The sequence below is a fragment of the Gallus gallus genome, chromosome 1 (assembly GCF_016699485.2).
Source record: "Gallus gallus isolate bGalGal1 chromosome 1, bGalGal1.mat.broiler.GRCg7b, whole genome shotgun sequence".
NCBI lineage: Eukaryota > Metazoa > Chordata > Aves > Galliformes > Phasianidae > Gallus > Gallus gallus.
In genome coordinates, this window is record NC_052532.1 from 118,246,729 (window position 1) to 118,268,751 (window position 22,023).

At 43.9% G+C, this 22,023-nt stretch overlaps 1 protein-coding gene and 2 long non-coding RNA genes across 6 annotated transcripts in view; 1 reads left to right on the forward strand and 2 right to left on the reverse strand.

The window, feature by feature from the left end:
• PDK3 (pyruvate dehydrogenase kinase 3) overlaps window positions 1-2,204 on the reverse strand; it is a 54,149-nt gene extending 51,945 nt beyond the window's left edge. Inside the window, exon 1 of one of the 2 annotated variants that reach the window (NM_001006259.3) lies at window positions 1,958-2,204. In NM_001006259.3, the coding sequence (NP_001006259.1) occupies window positions 1,958-2,063 (106 nt within the window). In that variant the 5' untranslated portion in view covers window positions 2,064-2,204. Of the gene's footprint in view, window positions 1-1,574; window positions 1,897-1,957 lie in introns of those variants that run through there. The other variant, XM_040698652.2, reaches the window with a different exon arrangement.
• Window positions 1,604-5,759, forward strand: LOC121109094. Its single transcript, XR_005849180.1, has 3 exons — window positions 1,604-1,732; window positions 4,475-4,547; window positions 5,626-5,759. It is a non-coding gene; the product is annotated as an uncharacterized LOC121109094 (long non-coding RNA).
• Window positions 4,742-21,116, reverse strand: LOC107057637. 3 transcript variants are annotated; one of them, XR_006933684.1, is made up of 4 exons: window positions 20,217-21,116; window positions 19,514-19,670; window positions 9,880-9,977; window positions 4,742-9,505 (listed from the first exon to the last, which is right to left on the reverse strand). It is a non-coding gene; the product is annotated as an uncharacterized LOC107057637 (long non-coding RNA). The 3 variants fall into 3 exon arrangements; XR_005849191.1 differs by having other exon boundaries at window positions 4,742-9,977; window positions 19,514-21,116; XR_006933685.1 differs by lacking the exons at window positions 19,514-19,670; window positions 20,217-21,116 and adding an exon at window positions 12,560-12,880 and having other exon boundaries at window positions 4,742-9,977.
• Window positions 21,117-22,023: the final 907 nt, after the last annotated feature.

Genomic DNA, 22,023 nt, shown 5'->3' on the forward strand with positions numbered 1-22,023 from the left:
CACTAGATATCAGAGCGCCAAGGGACCAGGCCTTCCGTGCCTAGCACATCACAGTTGTTGCCCCAACATCTGCCATCAACATCTGCCAGGGCATTTGTTAACAATTTCTCCTCAAAGCCTCTGAGGTCTCCGTTGGAACCTGGAATTATCCAAAGCCACCTATGCCCAGAGCTGGGAGGTTAAGTAACTGCACTGTTTTTGACCTATTGGATTAGAGTGCTGTTATCTCCCTACTCAGGTTTCCTCGGTAAACACACGTGCCAAAGAGAAAGTTAGTGGAGATGTAAGCAGGCTGCAAGACTTATTAAGATCAAGCTGACAGTTTTAGCTTAGTTATCAGTTTCTAATCTTATGAACTCATGAAAACATCCCACGGTGATTACAGAAGCCTACCCCATAGTTGTATTTTCTTCTTCTTCAGAGGTTTTAAATGACAGATCACATAGCTTCCTGTCAGTTGTAATATATGACTACACTAAAACATACAGGGTAAGCACACACAGGGTTCCACAGGCACATCCAGTGACGGCAGCTGGGACCACATCCAGAGAACAGCACCAGCCAGGCTCTCACTGGTCCCTCCTGTTTTGTGCACTTCAGAAATCAGGCTTAGAATGAAGAAACAGGATTATCTCCTCCTAGAGAATCCAGAGACATTTTTCAAACCTCAAATTGACACAGACACTACTACATGGTTAAAATATATATATCAGCATTATGAAAAGGCTGCCACACAAGTGGTGTCCAACAGTCCCGCAGAAACAACTCTGAATGGTGGAAATCCTCACCACGAAGTTAAGTTTTCCCAGAGCACACAAGTCATTAGGATAAAAACTGACACCTCGACAGCCCTCTGGTCACAATTCAAACGCCTCACAAATATTAATGCTTCCTCAGCAATAATCTACAAATTGAACAGTCGGCCAGATAGTGGTGAAATCAATTATTTATGCCAGGTCTAAATTAGTGATATTCTTAAGTTGCAGGGCACTGTTTGTGCCAGTGCAGAAAGACACTGCGCGAGGAGCGCAAATGCTAGGCATGGCAAGCACAGCAGCAAAGGCACACGTGGGGATGCAAAGTCAGATTCGCGAGGAGGAAAGCACAGGTTCCAGTCAGGTTATCATTTTAATGTAACCCAGGACAAGGTGGGGTGTTGGGCCTTGTTTTAATGGCAGAACACCCTGTGTGCGGAGACATGGCAGCAAGAACACCCCCACTGCTGGCTCTTTGGAGTTGCAGCCTTTTTTCACTAATGCCACTGCCATAAACGTGCCACTGTTTCCACTTTTAATTGCTCTCAGGCTTAACGCCTCTCTCCCGTCTCCTTGGGTCTTTAATATAACACTGGAATGAAGGAGCACTATATTAAGCCCTGCGGTGTTAAGCGTGACCTTTCTATTTACTTCAGCAGCAGCATTTATAGTATAATAAAATGTAAACAGCGCTCGTGTCAGAAGAGGGAGCCAATAACCTCTGACCCAGATAGGAGAAGTGCATTGTTACCTAGATCAGAACCAGCTCTCCAACAACACAAGGCACACCCGGGTTTCCACTCAAAAGAAAAACGCTACCTGTTCATCAGCAGCCCTTCCTAAAGCATGAGCTTTCCACGAGCAGGTCACCTGCACGACGGCTGTCAAGGCTCGTGATTCGCCTCTGGGTAAACCAATCTCCGCGCAGGGGGAACACAGTTTCCACGGCCAAGCTCGGCGACGGATCCGCGTCCCGCGTGAGAAGCGCTCCCCCCGACCCCGTCCCTCTCTTCCCCCTCTCCGTGGCTGAGCCCCGCAGCGCCTCCCGCCCCGCGCCGTGACGGAGCGCCCCAAGGCCTCCACAGCCGCCGGGCGAGGACGCGGGGCCCAGGCCTCTCTCCGGGCGGGTCTCGGTCGGGGCGGGCCCTCAAGAGACCCCGGCCCGCTCGCCCCGCCCGCCCCGGGCCCGCCGAGCCACTCACCGAAGTCGAGGAACTGCTTGATGGAGAGCGGCGAGGGGGAGAAGCGCGAGTAGTACTCGATCTGCTTGGGGATGGGGCTCTTCAGCAGCGCCCCGCACAGCCGCATGGCGCAACGCTAACGCGCTGAGGCGGCGGCGCAGCCACCCGCGCTCATGCCAGGGAGCGGCCGGCCCGACGGAGCCCGTAGTGCTCTGCGGCCCTGCCCTGCCCTGCCCTGCCCGGCCAGGCTCAGCCCGGCGGGAGGGGCGAACGGAGGGAGCCCTCCGCCCCCTCCGCCCCGCCCCACTGCGCAGGCGCGCAGGCGCCAGCCCCGCCCCGCAGTGCCGCGCATGCGTATAGCCCCGACCCCAACGGTCGGGGCGCGTGGCGCGCATGCGCAGAGCGGCGAAGCGCTGGCTGTTGTGCGGACGTGCTAAGGGAGGGCGGGAGTCCGTGGGTGGTCTCGTGTGGAGCCCGGAGTTGGGTTCCGTGGTCTCTGTGGCTCCCTTCCAACTCAAAATACATGGTTCTAAAAATAACGAACAAAGCCTTGTGCTTGCCGTGCTGTGTTCCTTCAGTTCTCCTCAGCACAGCTTGCCTGCGTGCTGCAAAATTCAATTACAAGAGTCTGGGTGGCATTTGGGATTTATTTCCTGCAGTTCAACTTGTTTTGATCAGTCTGAAACGCTACGTGTATGGTTAGCTTCAGCTTCAAATTTAGCCTCGGCAGTAGTATTCAGTGGGATTTGCAGCCAGCAATGGCAGAAGAAAAGCATTTTTGGTTTTGGGCAATAGAGCAAGTTTTGAGAGAAGGAGTTGAAAGTAGGAGACTTGAATAGGTTGGATATTAGGAAAAAATTCTTGGCAAGTGCAGTGAGGCAGTGGCACAGGCTGCCCAGGGAGCTGGTGGAGTCACTGTCCATGGAGGTGATCAAGAACTGTGTGGGTGTGGTACCGAGGGACACGGTTAGTGGGCATGGTGCGATGGGCTCGTAGTTGGACTAAGTGATCTTAGAGGTCTTTCTGACCTTAATGATTCTGTAATTCCACTATTCTATGACTAGACCACATCGTACCACCAGGTCTACTTTGGGTATACGTGGTTATCGCTTGGAGCTCTTTATTCCTCATAAAGAAGAACTCACATCCAGTCTCTGTCGAATTTCAGCTCTCTGGTAATACTCACAATTCCTGGAAAGTCTTCTTTCTCCAGAAGTATATTCAAGGAATTTGAGAACTACAGTGTACCAACAAATGCTACTTTGCTATCATTATTTTAGATTCATTTCATGAAATTGTCATAAATGTCAAGTCGCAAATTCCTTTATTTTTTCTCCAGTGAGCTCGGTGCAAACTTGAGCATATAGGAGATATTACTTTAATTTCATAACTGAATCCCAAGAGAAACAGGGATTCTTCAGTTACTGAATGTCTCTCTCCAGCCTTGTAATCTTGACTGTCCTTACAGAATTTGAGACTGAGAAATCCTGACCTAATGTACAAAAAGTTTTTTAACAGATGGAAAATGTTTTAAAATCACTTGAACTGCAGGTTATAGGAATGAATGCCATGAGGAAACATGTAGTGTAATCAAGGCTAACAAAATGAAATATCTTCTGTAATTCTGGAACTTTTTTTGGCAGATGACAAGAACTGCTTTTTAACTAATGCTGTATACACAGCATTCAGGATTTGATTTTGATTTATCTACAGCTTTACTTATGAAATGAGTTGGAGAATTATGTGATAGCAAGTACTATCTTTTTGCATTACAGACAGAGGAATGTTTCCCCAAATCAACATGAACATGAGCAGCTGTAAAGGATAATACACTGTCAAAATTTAAGCCACGTGATTGTATATACCATTCACATTTTTAAGTAATACTAGTGTTATTTCACTTATGCCTTGAAAACACCTAAGACAAGGGTTATTTACTGAGTTGTCTTTTAAATGCAAAGTATTTTTTTTCAGTATAAATGATGTCACAACATTGCTTTGTTGGGACACCCATAAACATGTATACCTAGTTCTTAAATAATCTGCCCAAACAAAGAGAAATTGGGCATAAACTCTGCTAAGTAGAAAACATCATCGAGATCAATATGTGAAGTACTTCATACTTCAATACTTCATTCAGTAGTTCATACTTCAATATGTGAAGTATAAACTGGTGATTTTATCTCCTCAAGAAACTTTGCACATGTAATGAGACGTCTAAGAAGTGTGCAATGACCCTGCAAGGCACTACAGTGAACTAGAAGGGAAGGAAAGACATTTTACTTGGGAACTGGCTTGCTGTTTTGCCTCCTAGAATCACCAGCATTCCTGCTCCAATTGAGATATCCCTCTGCAGTACATAATGGGGTAATCAGAAGTCTATAAGATAATTTAGAAAGTAATGATACAATGTAATGACTAGTAAATAGAGTTTGATTTAATAGTTATCATCCTGTGTGGAATGAAGTGGAGTAACTAGAGGAAAGCTTGTGTGGAATTGACACCATAACAATTTGCATGACTGGTTTTCACATTTAGAAAATGAAGGAAGTAATAGAAATGATGCAGATATGCTTTGAGCAGAAGTGAGAAGCCAGAGCTCATCTTTAAGGTGAGGAGACAGGAGTTTATATGAGAGCATAGCTATTTATTAAAACATTCATAATGTGTGGGTCAAAATAAACTCCTGCAGCCATCTTACTTGGAGCTTTGTTTCCTGAGTGGTCATTGAAGTCAATACCTGTGAAAATAAAGAGGAGTAGGATCTTATTGTAAACTATGATCAGTCCAAAATAATTTTCAAGCTAATATTTTCAAAGGTATCTTTAATCTTTGAAAAAGCAACAACAACAAAAGCCCAAATGTTAAAGCTTTCTTTCACCATTTCACTAGTTTGCTTTTTGTTTTTGTTTTTTTTGTCAGTTGTCTGACTCTTCATTTTGTAGTCTATTTCCTAGCTCAAAACACATGGAAGTATTTTCTGTGTAAAAAAAAAATTCCTTGCCATAACTTGTGCTCAGAAAATTCCTGAGGAACCTGAGCATAATGCTCAGATGGGCGCCTAGCAGAGCCAGCTTTGCTAGGATCCCTTCCCTTAAACTCTCAGTGGTTGGTTTTCAGTAGTCCTCTAGCATTTCTGTATTAGTGCTGGAGGGAATGAGGGCCAGAAATACTCCCTTGCCAGAACCTGAGATTCTTTGCTCTGCTTCTCCCTGCCCCATCCACTGACTCCAGTGAGTGCCTTTACAAACCAGCCCATGGCTCCCCTAGAGTGGTGAGCGTGGAGAAGCCTCTGCTGCTTAATCTCTACATAAGTGAGTATCCTCACTACATGAGTTCAGCAGAGCCACGGGGATGGAGAAGGAACTTATGTTATCTAGAAAATTTGCTTACTAGAAATTAAATCTCTGCCTGGATTTATTAGTGTTTGTCAACAGAGAATCATTCCTATTCTGATGGAAATCTGTTGCAAAATTTCATCTGGGCAATTCAGAAGTCACATTGGTGTTATATTTTCAGATCTCGTTCTTTCACGGCCTTTACGTTACATACGCTTCCATTTTCAGGGAGCAAAGATTTTGCACGTAAGGTTTTATCCAATTAAGATTTTTTTTCTCAGCGAACATTTCGGATTGTGAAAACACCAGAGCCGTAATCTCCTTAACAAAGCTTGTTTTTCTTCGCTGCAGAATACTCGCTAGCTGCAGGGGATTCAGCATAATGAACTTCTTTGTGCGTGTGTCAGAGGAGGAGAAGAGGAATGTTAAACCATAAACTAAGAAAACACGGTTGTTAAGTGTTTTCTAGACATTGACTTCGTGGGATTCATGGTAATTTTTTAACAATAAAAAAAAAAAGGAAGCTATGTTGAAGTTATTGTACCCCTATATCTTAAAGTTCAGAAGCACTCACTGAGAATAATACAGTTGAAACACTAACAATAACAGTAACAAATAACGGTTATTTTGGGGAAATTCACACAGAGAATTACAGTCCCAAAACACGTTTTACAAAATGACAGAAAAAAAACAACACAGCACAGGAAAAACTGGTATAGTAGTGTGATGTTTCATACAAATTATTTCTGCTCACAGTACTAATTTTTCACAGTAATACTGCTGTGTTTTCCTGCTTGCCATTATGTGCTTGCAAGGGCTGATTAAAGCAGTGGGTCACGTACAGCTGCGTTGGAAACACACGGAGTTAGAGGGGAATAAGGGGTTTTGATGAAACTTTCCTAAACTTGAAAAGAAACTTGTTTTCATTTGTAATACTTTATCTCTTCCTGGTATTTATGCACTCAGGTGGTAAGCTTCAATGGGCTGCTACCTGCAGAAGATAGGTAACTCTCAGTGCATGAGTTTAAAGTCAGTATAGTCATTACATCTGGGATCACAGGTGTTGAATTAGGTTATCATTGCCATTGTCTACCTTTTCAGACATTCTTCTCTGTTACTCACCAGGCTTCTTTACCAGGCTTTTCTTCTGCCAGCAAAAGCTGGTTGTCATTGCATTTAGTATTCCACATCCTAGATAGCTGACCAGAAGAGCTCAGCAATCTTACAAAAAGAAACAACAGGGACTATCAAAATTATATTCAGCAAATCTAAGAGTTTGGAATTTTGAAAAGTCATCTCTTTCTTTGTAGATAAGAATGCTTAGATAACAAAAAGGCTCGCAAAAGCATTTATAATTAGTTGGCTTGAAAGTAGAAAGATTTTTTAGGGTACAAGCTCCGTGTCTCTCTTAATTACCTAGCCTTCCACAGTAATTTGTTTGGAGTACATAAGGCTGGCTGCCACTGTGTGGTGATGTGAGCTCTGTCAGATGGCACCATCTGTTTGTTCAATATTAATGACAAGGCTATGTTATTCTATAACAGCTCTTAAAATTTTCATCTCTGGGGAAAACAAATAGGTGATTTCCTTTTGAAATTGTTCAGGAGGTGCAGGAGAGAAAACCCTTGCCACTAGAAAACTGAGACTAAGTACAGAGAAAGAGAGTTTACCTGCTTCTCTCTGTCAGTGAGGAAAGATCACTTTAAGAGTTTAGCTACTCTTACCTAACACTATAACATTAGTCAGACTTTTTCCTTTAGTTTCATGGATTTTTCTCTCTTTTCCTTCCCCCATCAGAGTTTTGCATTGCCCTTTTCTCCAGGGCATTTTAGGGAAAGGAGAGCAGGAAGCCTGGTTGGAGCCAGGATTTGTGGTTATCCAAGTGGCTGTCAGTTTTCTATGATGTGAAGAGGGTTCTGAACCCCTCAGGGAGAACAGTCAGAAGGATGGAAAGTCACATTTTAACCACACATTTGTCAGAAAAAAACAATGCTTTAAACCCCAAAACTGCCTAGTAGGAATATTCTTCCTACCACTGTATTTTGAAACAAGTGAGTTAGAACTATGATCATGTGGTAGAGAACTGTACCAATACAACCTCTTCCCCATAAGAATATGGCTTACTGCTACTTCTACCAATCAAATGTATAAAACCAACACAGCCCTGCATTTAAAACATACGGACAACTGAATCTTACCAGTACACTTATTCCAAGGATTTGCATTTAATCTTCTCTTCCAGAAACAGCTTGCACAAACACTGTCTAGGGAAGAGTCACTAGACAAACATGAGAAATACATCTTTGTGTTTTGTACTAATATCCTAGATCCATCGAATTGGAATTGTCAGCCTACTCCAAGGAAGATGACAGCACTAGTTTGGCATTAGCAGGAGGACAGTGTCTCTAACATAAATTCTCTTCCTTGTTTCTTTTTTCTTCTCTTGCAGTCGCTCACCACCTTATTGGGTAATCTCCTAGGGGGAAGTTCAAACATTTCTTTCAGACTGAGTTGACGTAACCATATCCTGGCATACCTTACCACTGGGGAAAATCATCTCAGCATCTTTCTATTTGCAGAAATGGAAGCTTTTAGAGGCCATGCAAGGAAAAAGCTAAAAAGGTGCTAGATCTTGCTACATGAAATTTGCCTTGTTCATCAGCAGCAAAAGTTCTTGTGTCTTCAGATGTAATAAATCTGCAATTTAGGGAAGCAGATTTGAGTTGCTTTGGCTCTGAATGTTCTCAGCTGGAGAATAAAGTACTTTACTTTCATTTTGCGCAGAACATTTGTTTTCCACACACTCAGTTCTTCAAAAAGAAAATCAGTTTTGCCTGAAAATTGCCATAATCTCATCAGAGGTTGTCCCCATCTATACTTGTACACCCACTTCTTGATACCCTATCAAGTAGGCTTCTGGAGGACTGGAGAAGCAAGTTTACCAGGCTTTTCATGTCCCAGCCAGCTCTGCCATATGGACTGTCCTGAAACTGGGGCTTTCTGGTTTGGCTGCAAAATATGAAGAGAAAAGTATAGATGATAGGAAAAAAACATGTTTTTCTTATAGAAACTTCAAAATATTAAACTTCAGAATATTCTTGTTTGAGAATCCACCCATTTCATGGGATTCTTTAAACCACATGGTATAGAAGTTTAGCTTCCTTATACATAGGGAATAAGCATTTGTCATTCTGGAGCTTTCTGAATATTAAAAATCTTCTACAGTATAATTCCTGTTCCTGAGCTTAACTTCCCAGAGGTAGTAGCTCTGAGCCATGAGGCAAACAAATTAATATAACATTTTAAGTGCCTTTGTAATGAATTGTCAGCCATTTTTGGAAAAAGAAAGAGAGAAAGAGAAAATCATAAAATAGTTTGGGTTGAAAGGGACCTTTAAGATCAGCTAGTTTCAATTTCCTTGCAATAGCCAAAGACACCTCCCTACTTATGGGAAGGGAAGGGAAAATACATTTTCTGCTTACTTCATCCCCCAGATCTTGGCATTAGAAAGTGGGATGAGAGGAGTCTCTGTTCCATCAGCAGCTCTGCCCATTGAGGATGCAGTGATATAACACTTTGTTCCTCCACATCAATTAGTCTCCTTTTCATCCCATTATGATATTTCCCTGAATTTCATGCACCAAATGCTAAAAGTTTTATAATTCAGTAGCATATGAAGTGCTTTATCTGAAATCAATAGGCATTATTTCCACCAGAAGGCCTCTATATAATGAACATGCAATTACAGCAGCTTTAGTTATCGGATTTGTCTGACCTACCATGTTTTACTAACCATTGATTTCTAGTGTTCATCAGGCTTTTTCACTCTATGTATTTACACATGAATTGGTTACTTTTTTTTTATCTTAACCCAAGCCTATGAAAAGTTTAAACTAATGATTGCAGTTTCTTCCGTTTCTCTCTGAAAAACACTTTTCTGCATTTACTTAACCAATAAGCTTTTATTGTTCCATTTTTCATACGTTTATTCTGTTTATTTATTGCATGTTTGCAAGCGCGCAGTACAGAAACTGAACTGGCTTACATACCACAAGTAAAACATGATCTTTAACCTTTTTGTGACATTGTGAGCTTGAAATGTACTTTTGCACCTTCTGTTGATACAGCTTTTTGCTAGATTCTGGAGCTCCTCTTCACCATAGAGTAAACATCGAGATATATTTTGTTTGACTTTCTGCAATGGTTTCCAAAGTGTAGCATGTAGACTAGCCTAAGTGAGAAAATAGGCAAACACAATGATTGTGTCTATTTACAGTGAGTTAAGACGTTGGCCCTAAACAGAACTTCCAGCGGATGAAATTCTGCAAGGAGAAATAAAATAACCATTAAAGAAAGATTACATCTCCTCACTAACACAAGAAACCTTTGTTGGGTTTGTAACAGCACAATAGTTTTTGGTTAAAGATTGTGCATCGTAACCCTGTCTTCCACTCCCTTTTGGCAGCAGGGAGACACACCTGAATGTCAGTGTGTGACACAAGTCCAAGGCCAAATGAGAACCCCACACTTTTATTCATCTTTAAATACCTACACCAAGGAAGAAGTAAATATATCATGCTCGTACGCTCTGTCTGTGCGTCTCACCTTGGTAAAAGGAGCAGACCTCAACTCAGGCCTGAAGGCCCCTTGTCCACAACTGCTGGTTTTTCTGAGAGTTCCATCTGGCAAAATTTCCTGAGTCTCTATAGAGATAAGAAAGAAGATGACTGAAAATGAGTGCAATTTAACAAGAGAAACAAACAAGTATATATCTATGTATATTAACTATTCTTCCTACTAAGCATTTTGCAAACTATTCTGATGATAAGTAGGAAAGCATAGCGCAAGAGCTTTGTGGGTAGGGAGAAAGCTTTCATTTCAGTGCTTCCTGGTAGATGTTTGTTTTGAGATAACAGGAGGGATAAAATGCCATTATTTAGGTGAGAAGTGGATCCTGTGCTGAGATCTTGCTAAATAGAAGTCTTACTTTCTCCACATTGCACCTAAGTAAGCACAGTTCTCCACACTTGTAGTGAGATGGATTAGCTTTGAAAGATAAGATATGGGTATGGATAAGAACAGAAACACCGATGGGCCAAGGTCCTCTTTACACTTCGTAAAGCAATCAAACACAACGTATGAAGTTCTTACACTCAAATGATTAACATTTCGACATCCATGTGGTTTTAATGTTTTTCTGCTCAATTTTTGAGCACACTGAAAATCAAAATGACTTTCTGTTATTAGAATTGCTAAATGCCTGCCTTCAGAAGCCATTTTCAATTCTTTTCAATAGAACTTCTCCAGCCAAGATGGGACTGGAGTACCCCCCCTGTGAGGAGAGGCTGAGAGAGCTGGGACTGCTCAGCCTGGAGAAGAGGAGGCTCAGGCGTGATCTCAGTGATGTCTATAAATTCCTGAAGGGAGGATGCAATGAAGTTGGAGCCAGGCTCTTTTCAGTGGTGCCCAGAGAAAGAGCCAAGGGAACTGGCACAAACAGGAGCAGAAGAGGTTCCCTCTGAACACCAGGCAGCACTTTTGTGCTGTGCAGGTGACAGAGTGCTGGCACAGGCTGTCCAGAGGCTGTGCAGTCTTTTCCTTGAAGATCTGCAGAAGTTGCCTGGATGTGGGCCTGGGCACCCTGCTTTGGGTGTCCCTGCTGGGGCAGGGGTTGGGCCAGATGGACGCAGAGGGCCCTGTCAACATCAGCCATCCTTCAGTTCTATTATTATGGAACAAGAACGATGAAATTTATTGTTGTGCTTATTGGTACTCAGCATTAGCATTCAGAAAAACTTACAAAATGTTTCTGTATTTATTTGTTGTCCCAACCTGTTCTCCCACCAAGGAATATGTATTTCTTTCAACTCCTTGATTTTTGACAACTACTTTTCATTAACATGTTTTGACAAAGTCTCCTGTCCGTATATACTGATACACATACGTGCTTTTTCTGTTTTGTTCTAAGATAAAAAAAGCCCTTCAATTCCATCTTTATAATTTGATGTAGGTCTGTAAAGAGACAAAAATGAACGTGAGGCACACTAGTGTAAGCAGGTAGGCTTGCAGGACGTGGGAGAAGAGTACATTAAAAAACATTCAGCTTAGCACAGCACAGTATTCTCCCTTGGCACACTGAGCAGATCAAAAGGAGCTCCTTAAGAACAGTATTCACGATATAGATAAATGGCTTGAGACATCTCCTGCAAACAATTTCAAGGAAGGTAAGAAGCTGAGAAAGCTCTGAAAAACAATCTCCATCCTGGCGCCAGCTGCAAGATGCCCAGCTGGATTGCTAATGAATGTTCAGGCTTTGGAACCAAGGGCACACATTGATTAATAGCAGCTCTAGATAAGCTAGTAATGAGTTGTCATGGAGTACTGTTCACAAAAGGCTGGACTTTGCAATTGCTTCCAATTTTGATTCTCCTGGTCTAAGCTTGCAACTGCCTCCATGGTGCCACAAGCACCTCCACAAGCAGCTTTCCCACCTCTCCTCTGCCTTTCCTGGGGATACCTCTGGGCCCTGCTGTGGGCACAAGCCCAACCTCAGGGTGTGCCAGCATAGGGAGCTCAATCCGCAGGAGCTCATTTAAATCATGTAACACGTAAAGCAGATTTAGGAATGTGACACCTAAATGCGAAAACTCAACTGAACTGAAAAATTTTGTATTCTGTCCCACCAGTTACCACCTAAACTGCCTTTTCTTGAGAAGACTGTCCATGTCATTTATATAACAAACCCCTCAGGGAGGTGCTGCATCTCATTACAAAGAAGTAACAGCAGCAGACCTGCACCAATCAAGATTTTTGCTGAACTGATTAGGGAATTTTCATTGCCCAGTAGGGCAATCAAGACAAGTACACATCTCATCCATTAAAAACAAACAAAAACAAACAACTTTTGTAATCTCATTACTGTAAACACTTGTTTTATTGCTTGAATTACATTTCCCACTAGGAGCAAAGCAGCTATTGAATCAAAATTCAGTCATTTAGTCAGAAAGGCAAATATTGGCATTGCCTGGAGAAAGAAGAGCTTTATAACCTTTAGAACAGCATAATCTGCCTGAACTTCCTGCCACTTTTTCAATGGGCAGTGCAGAAAATGTGGATTTTGGACACTGTTCTATGGTATTGAAATTGAAGCATCTCATTGCTTCAGAGCTCAAAATAGTTTTACATCAGTAAGTGTGGAGTCTGCCATAATTCCCCCAAGAAGTCAAAGAACTACGGCTGAAAAATCTCAATGCTCCTATCGAAGAAAATCTTGTTTTCATAATACCTTGGGTGGATTTGCAGACCGCAGCAGCCCTGGAGCCGTGTCTGGATGTCCAAGCAGCCCACGTCGGTGCTAGCAGAGTCAAACAAAGTCGTAGAATTATTACAGTTGGAAAAGACCGCTAAGATCGGATGATCTGTCCAACCATCAGCTCATCATCACTACACTCACTATCCATGTTTCTCAATGCCACATCCCAGTGTTTCCCGAACAGCTCCAGGGATGGTGATTTGGAGGTTGGACTTGATGATCTCTGGAGGTCCCTTCCAACCCCTACAGTTCTGTGATTCTGTGATTCCAACACCTTCCTGGGCAGTCTGTGCCAGTGCTTCACCAAGCTTTCTGGGAAGAAATTTTTCCTAATATCCAACCTGAACCTCCCTGGCACAACTTGAGGCCATTCCATCTCATCCTTATTGCTATTACCTGGGAGAAGAGGCCAACCCTCACTTCATTACTGCCTCCTTTCAGGAGCCCCCGAGCCTCCTCTTCACCACTGGAGTTGCGTCACCAAGGCAAGCTTGCTGCAGGCTCTCCTCTCTGCGGAAGGAGGCATTAAGACACCCATGATGGTTTTGTTTTAATCATTAATCAAAGGCAAATATAATGCAGCGAAAGAAAGCAAACACACAGATCATAGCACAAACGCAAACAGGTGTGCTGAATGGTGGGCCAGGTTTCCCTGGTTAAATCAGAAGAATGGAGGTGAAAGAGAGGAACTTGAACAGTGCAAACATTTTCGTTGTAGAATCACATTCGCAGCAGAGTTCCTTCCTCAGGTGAGCTACGAAGGCCCCAGTCTGTGCTGTAGGTGGCCTGACACATTGCAGTATGTGCCTAGGCAGTTTGATCTGTGTGTATTTAGACACCTGGATAGCTGCTTGTGCTGGAAACGCTGCTAAAACTACCTCCACATGTCTTCTGCCTTCATCAGGCACTGATTCTCCTGTGTCACTGCTATCCAGCTTACTCAGCAGCATCCTGCTGCCAGCTTGCTTTGTTAGGGAGGAATCATTCGTATCAGATGCCAGCTGGTCTGGCAGGGCTGAGGATGCAGTCCTTAAAAAAAACAGCTTTGGTGAGAGGAAGAAGGGAGTCTGGGCTGGTGTCCCAGTCAAGTTCCTACTTTATAGGTATTTCTATAATTGTCAGTCCTGAAAACTGGGACTCAGATCCAAAGGAACTTTTAGGAAGAGAAAGAAAGAAAACAGACTGCTGCACCGATTGTTAGATTTGTAGGTTATTGCTAGTAATTAAAATTACAGAACCTGTAGCCCAGTGGTGTACAGGCCCAAAGGCTGTCAATGCGCTGTGAGTAACATGATTTAGGGAGATGGAAAGAAAAAAAAATCAGTGTGATTTAAATCCCCATTTCTATTTTGAAAGCTGCATTTTCAAGAGGAAGAAGCACAAAACTTCCCATCTGCAATCTAAACCCCTGGTTTCAATGAACTGGCATTCTCCTTCACCTGTTTACATTAGTGTAAATCAGGAGCTTGAATCTGCATTTTCTGTAGGCTTCAGAAGACAACTGGCTTTCCAAATGCAGCTATGTGGGGATAGCTCATACACACACACAATGCCGAAGGACCACAGATGCAATATCCATTTACCTCCCGCATCCAGAATGTCATTTCAGTTTTTATTCTAACTGCAGCAATTCGTTGTTCCAAATTCCGTTCAGTAAATGTCCCCCACTGCTACCCATAGCTTCTGCAGAAACAAATTTGAATATTTTGCAGGCAAAAAAATAGCAGAAGCACTGAAAATCATACAGTTCCTCTCCAGAGTGGATGACTGACGAAAGGCACATTTCAAAGCCTGTGAAAATATGAGCCAGAAATAAGTAGCAAATGAGATTATCCTCTTATTGATTCCTCTGCAGTACATTCTGATTAACTGGCAAATCAAAGGAGCAGTTTCCAGCTGCCCAACAAGATGACATTCTTCATCCTCTGTATGTGTGGCTTCCAATAAGCAAGTGGTTCCCTTAGTTATCTAATGCCTGGGGCTTTTCTGTTCTCCTATCCAAAAACTTTGGTCTTTGTCCTACATATCTGAGCTTTCAACAGGTGGATTCTAACGCTCTCTTTGTGCTCTCCAAAAGAATCCACCGCAACATTTCTTTTTGAGATCTTCTCCAGCCTACTTCAGAACCGCCACATCTTGTTGACAGTGTTCTGGTGCACCTGGCCCCTCCAGAGCTGTTACAGCCATCACAGGGACAACCTACTGAGGACTGGGGGGAATTTCCTACCACTAGAAGATACTTTTTTTCAGAAATCAGTATCACCATTTTTATCTTAAAGGCTTTATGTGTTACAGTGAATGGCTGGATCAGAAACTGCTGCTGGTGTTGATATGAGCTGTTCAGCCTGAACTTCTTCGTAGCATTACCAAAATAGCTGAAGAGCTAGTAGTTTAACCTGCCCTCATCATAATTGAAGAACGTTAATGAGGAGCAGCTAAGGGAACTGGGATCATTCAGGCTGGAGAAGAGGAGGCTCAGAGAAGATCTTAATGCTCTGTACAACTGCCTGAAAGGACGTTATAGCAAGGAAGGGCTTGGCTTCTTCTCCTTGGTAACAGTGATAGGATGAGGGGTAATAGCATCAAGTTTCGCCAGGGAAGGTTCAAGTTGGATATTAGGAAAAATTTATTCTCAGAAAGCATGGTGAGGCATTGGAACAGACTGCCCAGCAAGGTTCTGGAGGGGTACAAGAAACATGTAGATGTGGCATTGAAAGACCTGGTTACTGGGCATGGCAGCGTTGGGTTGACGGTTGGACTACATGATCTTAGAGGTCTTTTCCAGCCTTAATGATTCTATGATCAGCCTAGGGCTTGCAGCAGAGAGTAACACTGTGTCTTTAGCTTTATTCTGATGGGAACAGGCATCTATTTTTCAAACAGCAACCTGCAGCCCAGGTATTCAGCTCTCTGTGCCCCAAGGATTCCTTGTACTGTGGACAGCTGTTCAAAAAGGGCTGTTTTGGTAACAAAGCTGTTATCCAGCTGCAAGAATGAGTGCAAATGTGAAATTAAGTATACAGGCAAAAGTGAAAATGTAGTGACAGTAATAGCTAGCAGGTTGGGAATTCAAAGGGAAAAATACCAGAGAAAATGAGCAAAGATACAACACACACACACAGAAAAGTCAGAGAGTCAGCAGACAGCAATCAGTGGAGAGAGGGACCATAGCCCAGCCCAAAGAGGCCAGAAGCAGGAACCTCCTCTCTGGATAAGCAGCCCAACAGAGATGTGCGAGGTGCCTTACTGGGGTGGTAAGCATCATCAACACCTCACTGGGTGGTTTGCTGCTCATTCTTACATGCTATATGTAGTTGCCACGTTTTGGAAGTTGCAGCCTTTCAGTATAATGCAAAGTGAGCAAGCAAAAATAAACAAAAAGACCCCTCGAGAACACCTGAGGTTTGAGTTTCAGTCCTGCTCCCCCTGTTCTCTGCCTGCCCCTGCTTTCATTCTTCTCACCACACTGTCACACTTCAAGGTTTAAAGCCAACAGCGAGCACCAAGCAAAACAGAGCTGCATAGAATGACTGCAGCATGAGACAATCCCAATACTATTTACCAGAAGGGGGTGCTGTGAAGTGCTGAAGCATTTTTTTTTCCCACTAGCAAGTGCTATCCGAATGCTCTCTCCAGCTGTCTTTAAAGGGGAACAAACCAGGATGCTAAGTGATGTCTGACGGTGGCTCTTTAACCATGTGTTTAGGAAGGAATCGGCTCTCGCTAGAGGGCACATGAGCCCAGATTTTTATACACCCTATTCCAGGCGTGAACGATAAGCTGCAAACCAGCAAGGCTGAAAACAGCCATTCTGTGTGACTGGATCCACTTAGAAAGCAAATTATAGCATGGCTTTAAAATGGTCCGATCCCCAGCCACCACAGACCACGGGGTAGGGCAATGGGTTACGTCGTTTTGCTGTGAAAGGACTTCTGCTGCTGGCACTGTGTCCATCAGTGCTGCGGAGGGATAAATCTCGGTGCCAGTTGCAGCAGGCACTTCTTGTGGGGGCAAAGAGAAGGGAGGAAAGAACAATAAACGTATGCACGTTTCCCCCGATTGCTGGCAAAATTCTCAAAAAGCTTTCATTTAAAGGGGCAACATGCAGTACGGAGATAGGGGTGGATTTAAGGACTGCTACTGGAAAAGAAAGAAGGTTGGGGAAATTTTCATACCAAGTGCCGGGAACAGCGACTCCACAGACATCTGGCAAATAGTGTGGCACAACAGGAGTTAAGTCTGTACAGCGCAATGCTTTGTTTTGAAGCCTTGCTGTCTGTGTTACTGACGTGTTGGCATAGCTCTGGGCTGGTCCCACACACCAAGGGCAGGGGTTGGGCTGCAGCCTGAGCTGTGGAACCAACTCTCATGGAGGGCAGGGCTCAGAAAGGGTGTCTATTAAAGCTTCAGGTCCCATAAGGGGCCTTGTTGGCATCTTGTTGGCAAGTTGGAGAGAGCCAAAGCTAACAGCAGTAACTTCAATGCCTATGTGATTTTTGCAGCACAGAGGCATCTGTATGGCAGGAGATTCAGCATCTTAGAGCCTCCCTACAGCTGCAGCCCTCAGCCCCATCACACGGCATGATTTGTAGTGCCCTTCCCCTGCTGTTAGCACCTCTGCATGTGCAGGTCTGAAAGCAAAATGTCTTAGTTGCAGAAGTAACCAAGTTCACTTATTTTATATCTTACTGACGTATCAGAACACCGGAGGCTTGACCAAACTGCCTTGGCCTGGGGATGGGCATGATGAGAATAGCACGGACATTACCTGCAGGGAAAGAAATGAGGTACTTTGCTCATTGAAAGCATCTTGGGGCATAATTTGTCATGGAAAAAAGTGTTCACTTCTGAGAATTGCCTTCAAAATATTATGTTTTATGCCACATCTGGCATAATCATAGAATCACAGAATAACTAAAGTTGGAAAAGACCCACGAGAACACCGAGTCCAACCATCCACCCATCACCAATGGTTCTCACTAAACCATGTCCCACAACACAACGTCCAAACGTTCCTTGAACACCTCCAGGGTCGGTGACTCCACCACCTCTCTGGGCAGCCCATTCCAGTGCCTGACCACCTTTTAAGAGAAGTAGTATTTCCTAACGTCCAGCCTGACTCTCCCTGGCGCAGCTTGAAGCCATAACGTAACCTTTAGCTTTCCTAGAAAACTGAAAGTGTTCTCTGATTAAAAAAAATAATAATAATTGGGAAAAAAAAAAAAAGAGAAAAAAAGAGTGAAGAACACAAATTCTGTAACAAAAGACAGCTATAGAGAGATGCAAGAGGCAGGGAAACACCACACTGCACACTGCCTATTGCCAAGAGCTGGAAAAGAGAAATCCCTCAGAGGGCTCAGGGATGAGGACTGCCCACAGCTTCCCCACAGGACAGGAACACACATGGGAGCGGGAGGGGAAGGTGGCAGCTCAAGTCACCAAAAAGAGCGGTAATGCACTGGAAAAGACTGCCCAGGAAAGTGATGGAGTCACTGCCCCTGGAGGTTGCTGACTGTCTCTCAGATTTGGTACCCAGCTGCAAGTGGCAGAAGAATATAGATAGAAAAAAGATAAAAATGTAATAAAAGTAAATGAGAGCAGATACTGCATACCAGCATGGAAAGGAAGCATCAGCAGCGAGGCTCGTCTCAGGCAGCTGTAGCTTTTCACAGGGAAGAATTTGCTCACTGCCTGGAAATCTGCTCAGACTCTCAAGTGGAAGTCAGCCTGAGGATGGGATAAGGTCAGTAATCTCAGCTAAATCCTATTAAACTAATAAAGGACTCCGATTGCCTCCTCAAAAAGAGCCATTCAAGGGGTGGTTTTAATATTAGAAAATTAAGGAAGATAAATCCAAATTAAATCCTTTTAATTTCCCTCCATTTATCAGCATTATTTTTCTCGAGGGAGAGACGGGCCAAGGATGTTGACTGAGGCGTAGGCATGACACTAGTGTTGCCTTCTGTTTCAAGCTACAAAAGCGATTTAAAATCTTATTAAAATCATTACAAGAAAAAAGATTGAATTAGGTTGTTTTGTAGTGATCCGCTAACGTGGTTTTAAGATGAGAGGGAATGGCCTCAAGTTGTGCCAGGAGAGGTTCAGGTTGGCTATTAGGAAACATTTTTTCTTAGAAAAAGTGGTGAGGCATCGGAATGGGCTGCCTGGGGAGGTGGTTGAGTCACTGTCCTTGGAGGTGTTCAAGAGCCATGGAGATGCGTCACTGAGGAACATGGTTAGAGGGCATGGTGTGAGTGGTTGGACTACATGATCTTGGTGGTCTTTTCCAACCTCTGTAATTCTGTAATTCTACCCCAGAAGCCAAAGCTGAAGGCACAAAACTAAATCCCCCAAATCCATCCTTTGGCACTCTGTCTAGTATATGTAGGTTTTTCTTCTTATAGCCACTGACACCAGCTTTGCGTGCAACTCAGAAGAATGCAAAGCACAAGCTAAAGCAACAGCTCACCAGCAGATTTTCACAGAACTGCAGGTGTTGGAAAGGACCTCTGGAGGTCATCTAGACCAACCCCCTGCTAAAGCAGATCCCCTAGAACCATATAGCTCCCATTTCAATGCTCAAGAACCTCTTCCCCAGCCAGTTTTTGAACTGTTCACTGCGAGCACACAGCTGCTGTGGTGCTGGACTCCAGGGATGCCAGAGGAGCCACTCCCTTACGAAGGTGCTGGTGAAGGCAGTATTCTCAGCAAGGCAGAAAGAGGAAGGGCCAGGCTACAGGGCTGACAGTTACGGTCCTGTTGGTGGTTATGGTCCTGGCTATTTTGACACTCAAGTTATTAAAGGCCCCAGAGAAGAGAATTTCAAAGGGAGGGTGAGCATAAACGAAGAGATTGCCTCTAGAAAGCAGCCTGTATCTACCAGGTTAGGGAGGAGGAAAGAAGTAGAGGGAAGTGGGTGAGCTTTACCTTGTTAGCATCATCCGCAAGCAGACAGGTGACCTGATAGCTTTGTTCCTCCTTCCCCAGCAGTGCATGATCCCATCAGCTCCCAGAGCAACAGGCACAGCAGAACACCTTCTTCCCCAGCTACCAGGTGTGTCATTTGTAACTAGGCAGCTGCTCACTAAGAACAAGAGCAAAATGGTCAGTATTTTTCCTATGAAATAAGGGTTACTTGACCAGAGCTTGAAATGCGATCCTTTTTGGAAGTAAGAGATAGCACACATAGGGAAAATAAATAGGTTCTGAAAGAATGAAGAAACATCTGCTATCAAACCCATGAATCTTAATGCATTAGCCCCTGAGGCTTGCCTGCTCAGGCTCTTTTTCACATTGCATACAAGCAGGGGGGGAGATGTTCCTTAAGAGAGAGAGGGGAAGATGCTCTCGCAGCTCTGGGGATCTGACATACAAAATATCGCCTCTAACCAAAGCAACCAATTCAGATGTGAGCAATGTCTATTGAAGCACAGAAATAGCAACAGCTGATGTCATTAACCGAAGTAGGAAGGTGAACAGCAACAGGGGAAAAAAAAAAAAGATGGAAATGAGAACTGCAGCCCAGAATCACAGAAGAGATGGTAATACATAAGCAAAGGACTATAAAAAGCAAAAGTGTCTGAGAAAGGGAATAGTTGTTAGCTTGCATAAGGATGCAAATATGTACCACCTGCATGGAGCACTTCCATCAGTGTGAATGTTGCCTAGAAGGCAAGCATGCATAGCAAAAATGCTGGTTCTGCGAAGGAAGAAATCCAAGCTCTACTGACAGCCATCCACAAACACGCTAAGAAAAAGCCCCAAACAATTAACGCAGTGGAAGCGTTCAAAACAGATTACCTAAGTCAAGGATTGTTCCAGCGATAGAAATCCCCTGTGATGAGTCACGTACACCTCAAGCACAACCATATCACAGTGAAAACTGTTGGCATAGCTGTCTGGGGGCATGAGAGAAGACGAGGCAGAAAGAGGGACCCCTTTCTTTCTCAGGCTTTGCAGGCAGGCCTTCTGCTGGAGGGCTGCTGGTTGGTACCATAAAGCCTTGGCAGATCAGATGCCACTTAAAGCCACCGTACCCTCACTTGCTTGTCTGTGAGAAGTTTTAGGGGTATGAAAACAACAAAAAGCACTGCACACTAGCAGTGAGCAGGCAGAGCCCACCTGCCATACTCTGGTCACTGCTACAGTGCCCAGAAACAAGGTACTTGCAGGTTAGTCTGGCTAACACTGGTGCCCCGCAGCACACTGCCTGCCCACGGGGCGTGAGCTCCTTTCCCTGTTTGCAGTGGCCAGGTCACACCCTTCTTGTCACTGGGCTGCACTGTACTTGCACCAGCAAGGTCATCCAGTGCCCTTGGGTGGAGCTGGCCTGGCCATGGGGAGCAAAACATTCCTCTTCCTTGCAGGCATTGTGGAGAAGTGTGGAGAGTTTTGCTAGTGCAATGCATTGAGCTATAGGGGTGGCAACATTTGCTGTAAGGAATCTCTCTCTAGTGACCAACAACAGAACCCAAGGGACGCAGTGTGGAGCTGTGTCAGGGGAGGGGCAGCTGGGGGTTAGGGACAGGGTCTGCACCAGAGGGCGGTGGGCATGGAACGGGCTGCCCAGGGCTGTGGGCACGGCCCCGAGTGCCGGAGTTCAAGGAGCGTCTGGACAGCGCCCTCAGACATAGGGTTTGATTTGGGGTGGTGCTGTGTGGAGCCGGGGGTTGGACTCCATGATCCTTGTGGGTCCCTTCCAACTCAGGATACTCTGTGATTCTAAGATCTGGTTACGCTCATATTATCTGATGATGCATTAAAGCAACAATGATCTGGGATGACATTTTAAGGTAGAAATACGGTGTGTGTTTTGCAATGTTTATTTCTCCCACCTACAGATCTGCACTCCCAGTTAATGGTCCAAGCTGAACATCCTCTCTTTCTAAATACTACAATACATCTTAGTTCCAGGGATGTTTTTAAGGAACAGAACATTGTTCTCCAGGAAATCTGTGTTCTAAAGTTCGCAGAACTCAGACTAAAGCCACAGCTTGATGTCCTTTTATTGGTAATAGAAGTTAGTAACTGTAGGAAAGTCTGTATTGACTTGACAGCAAGAGAAATAGCTCCTTTCAAAGTAATAAAAAAATATCCCTGGCCCTGAAAAATAATGGTTTCATTATTCAAAATTAACATTAAAAAAAAACAACAAAAACCAAACAGCTCCCTACAGAATCAAACGAACTAATTAACAGAACACGTTACACAGCAGATACCTACACCAAAAGGACAGCAACAGGCCTCAGGGAAAACCAAACACGCCGTTCTCGTACCAAGGAAGTAAATCCTTCTGCCATTAGCCTTTACGTTGCTTTTGATGTTATACCTTGTGTTAATTATTTCCAAATCACAAGTGCAAACACTCATCCTGATTGGAAAATTAGCAGATTTCAAGCTCAGGTAATTTGCCCCTAATGAGGAACTTGTTGAACGGA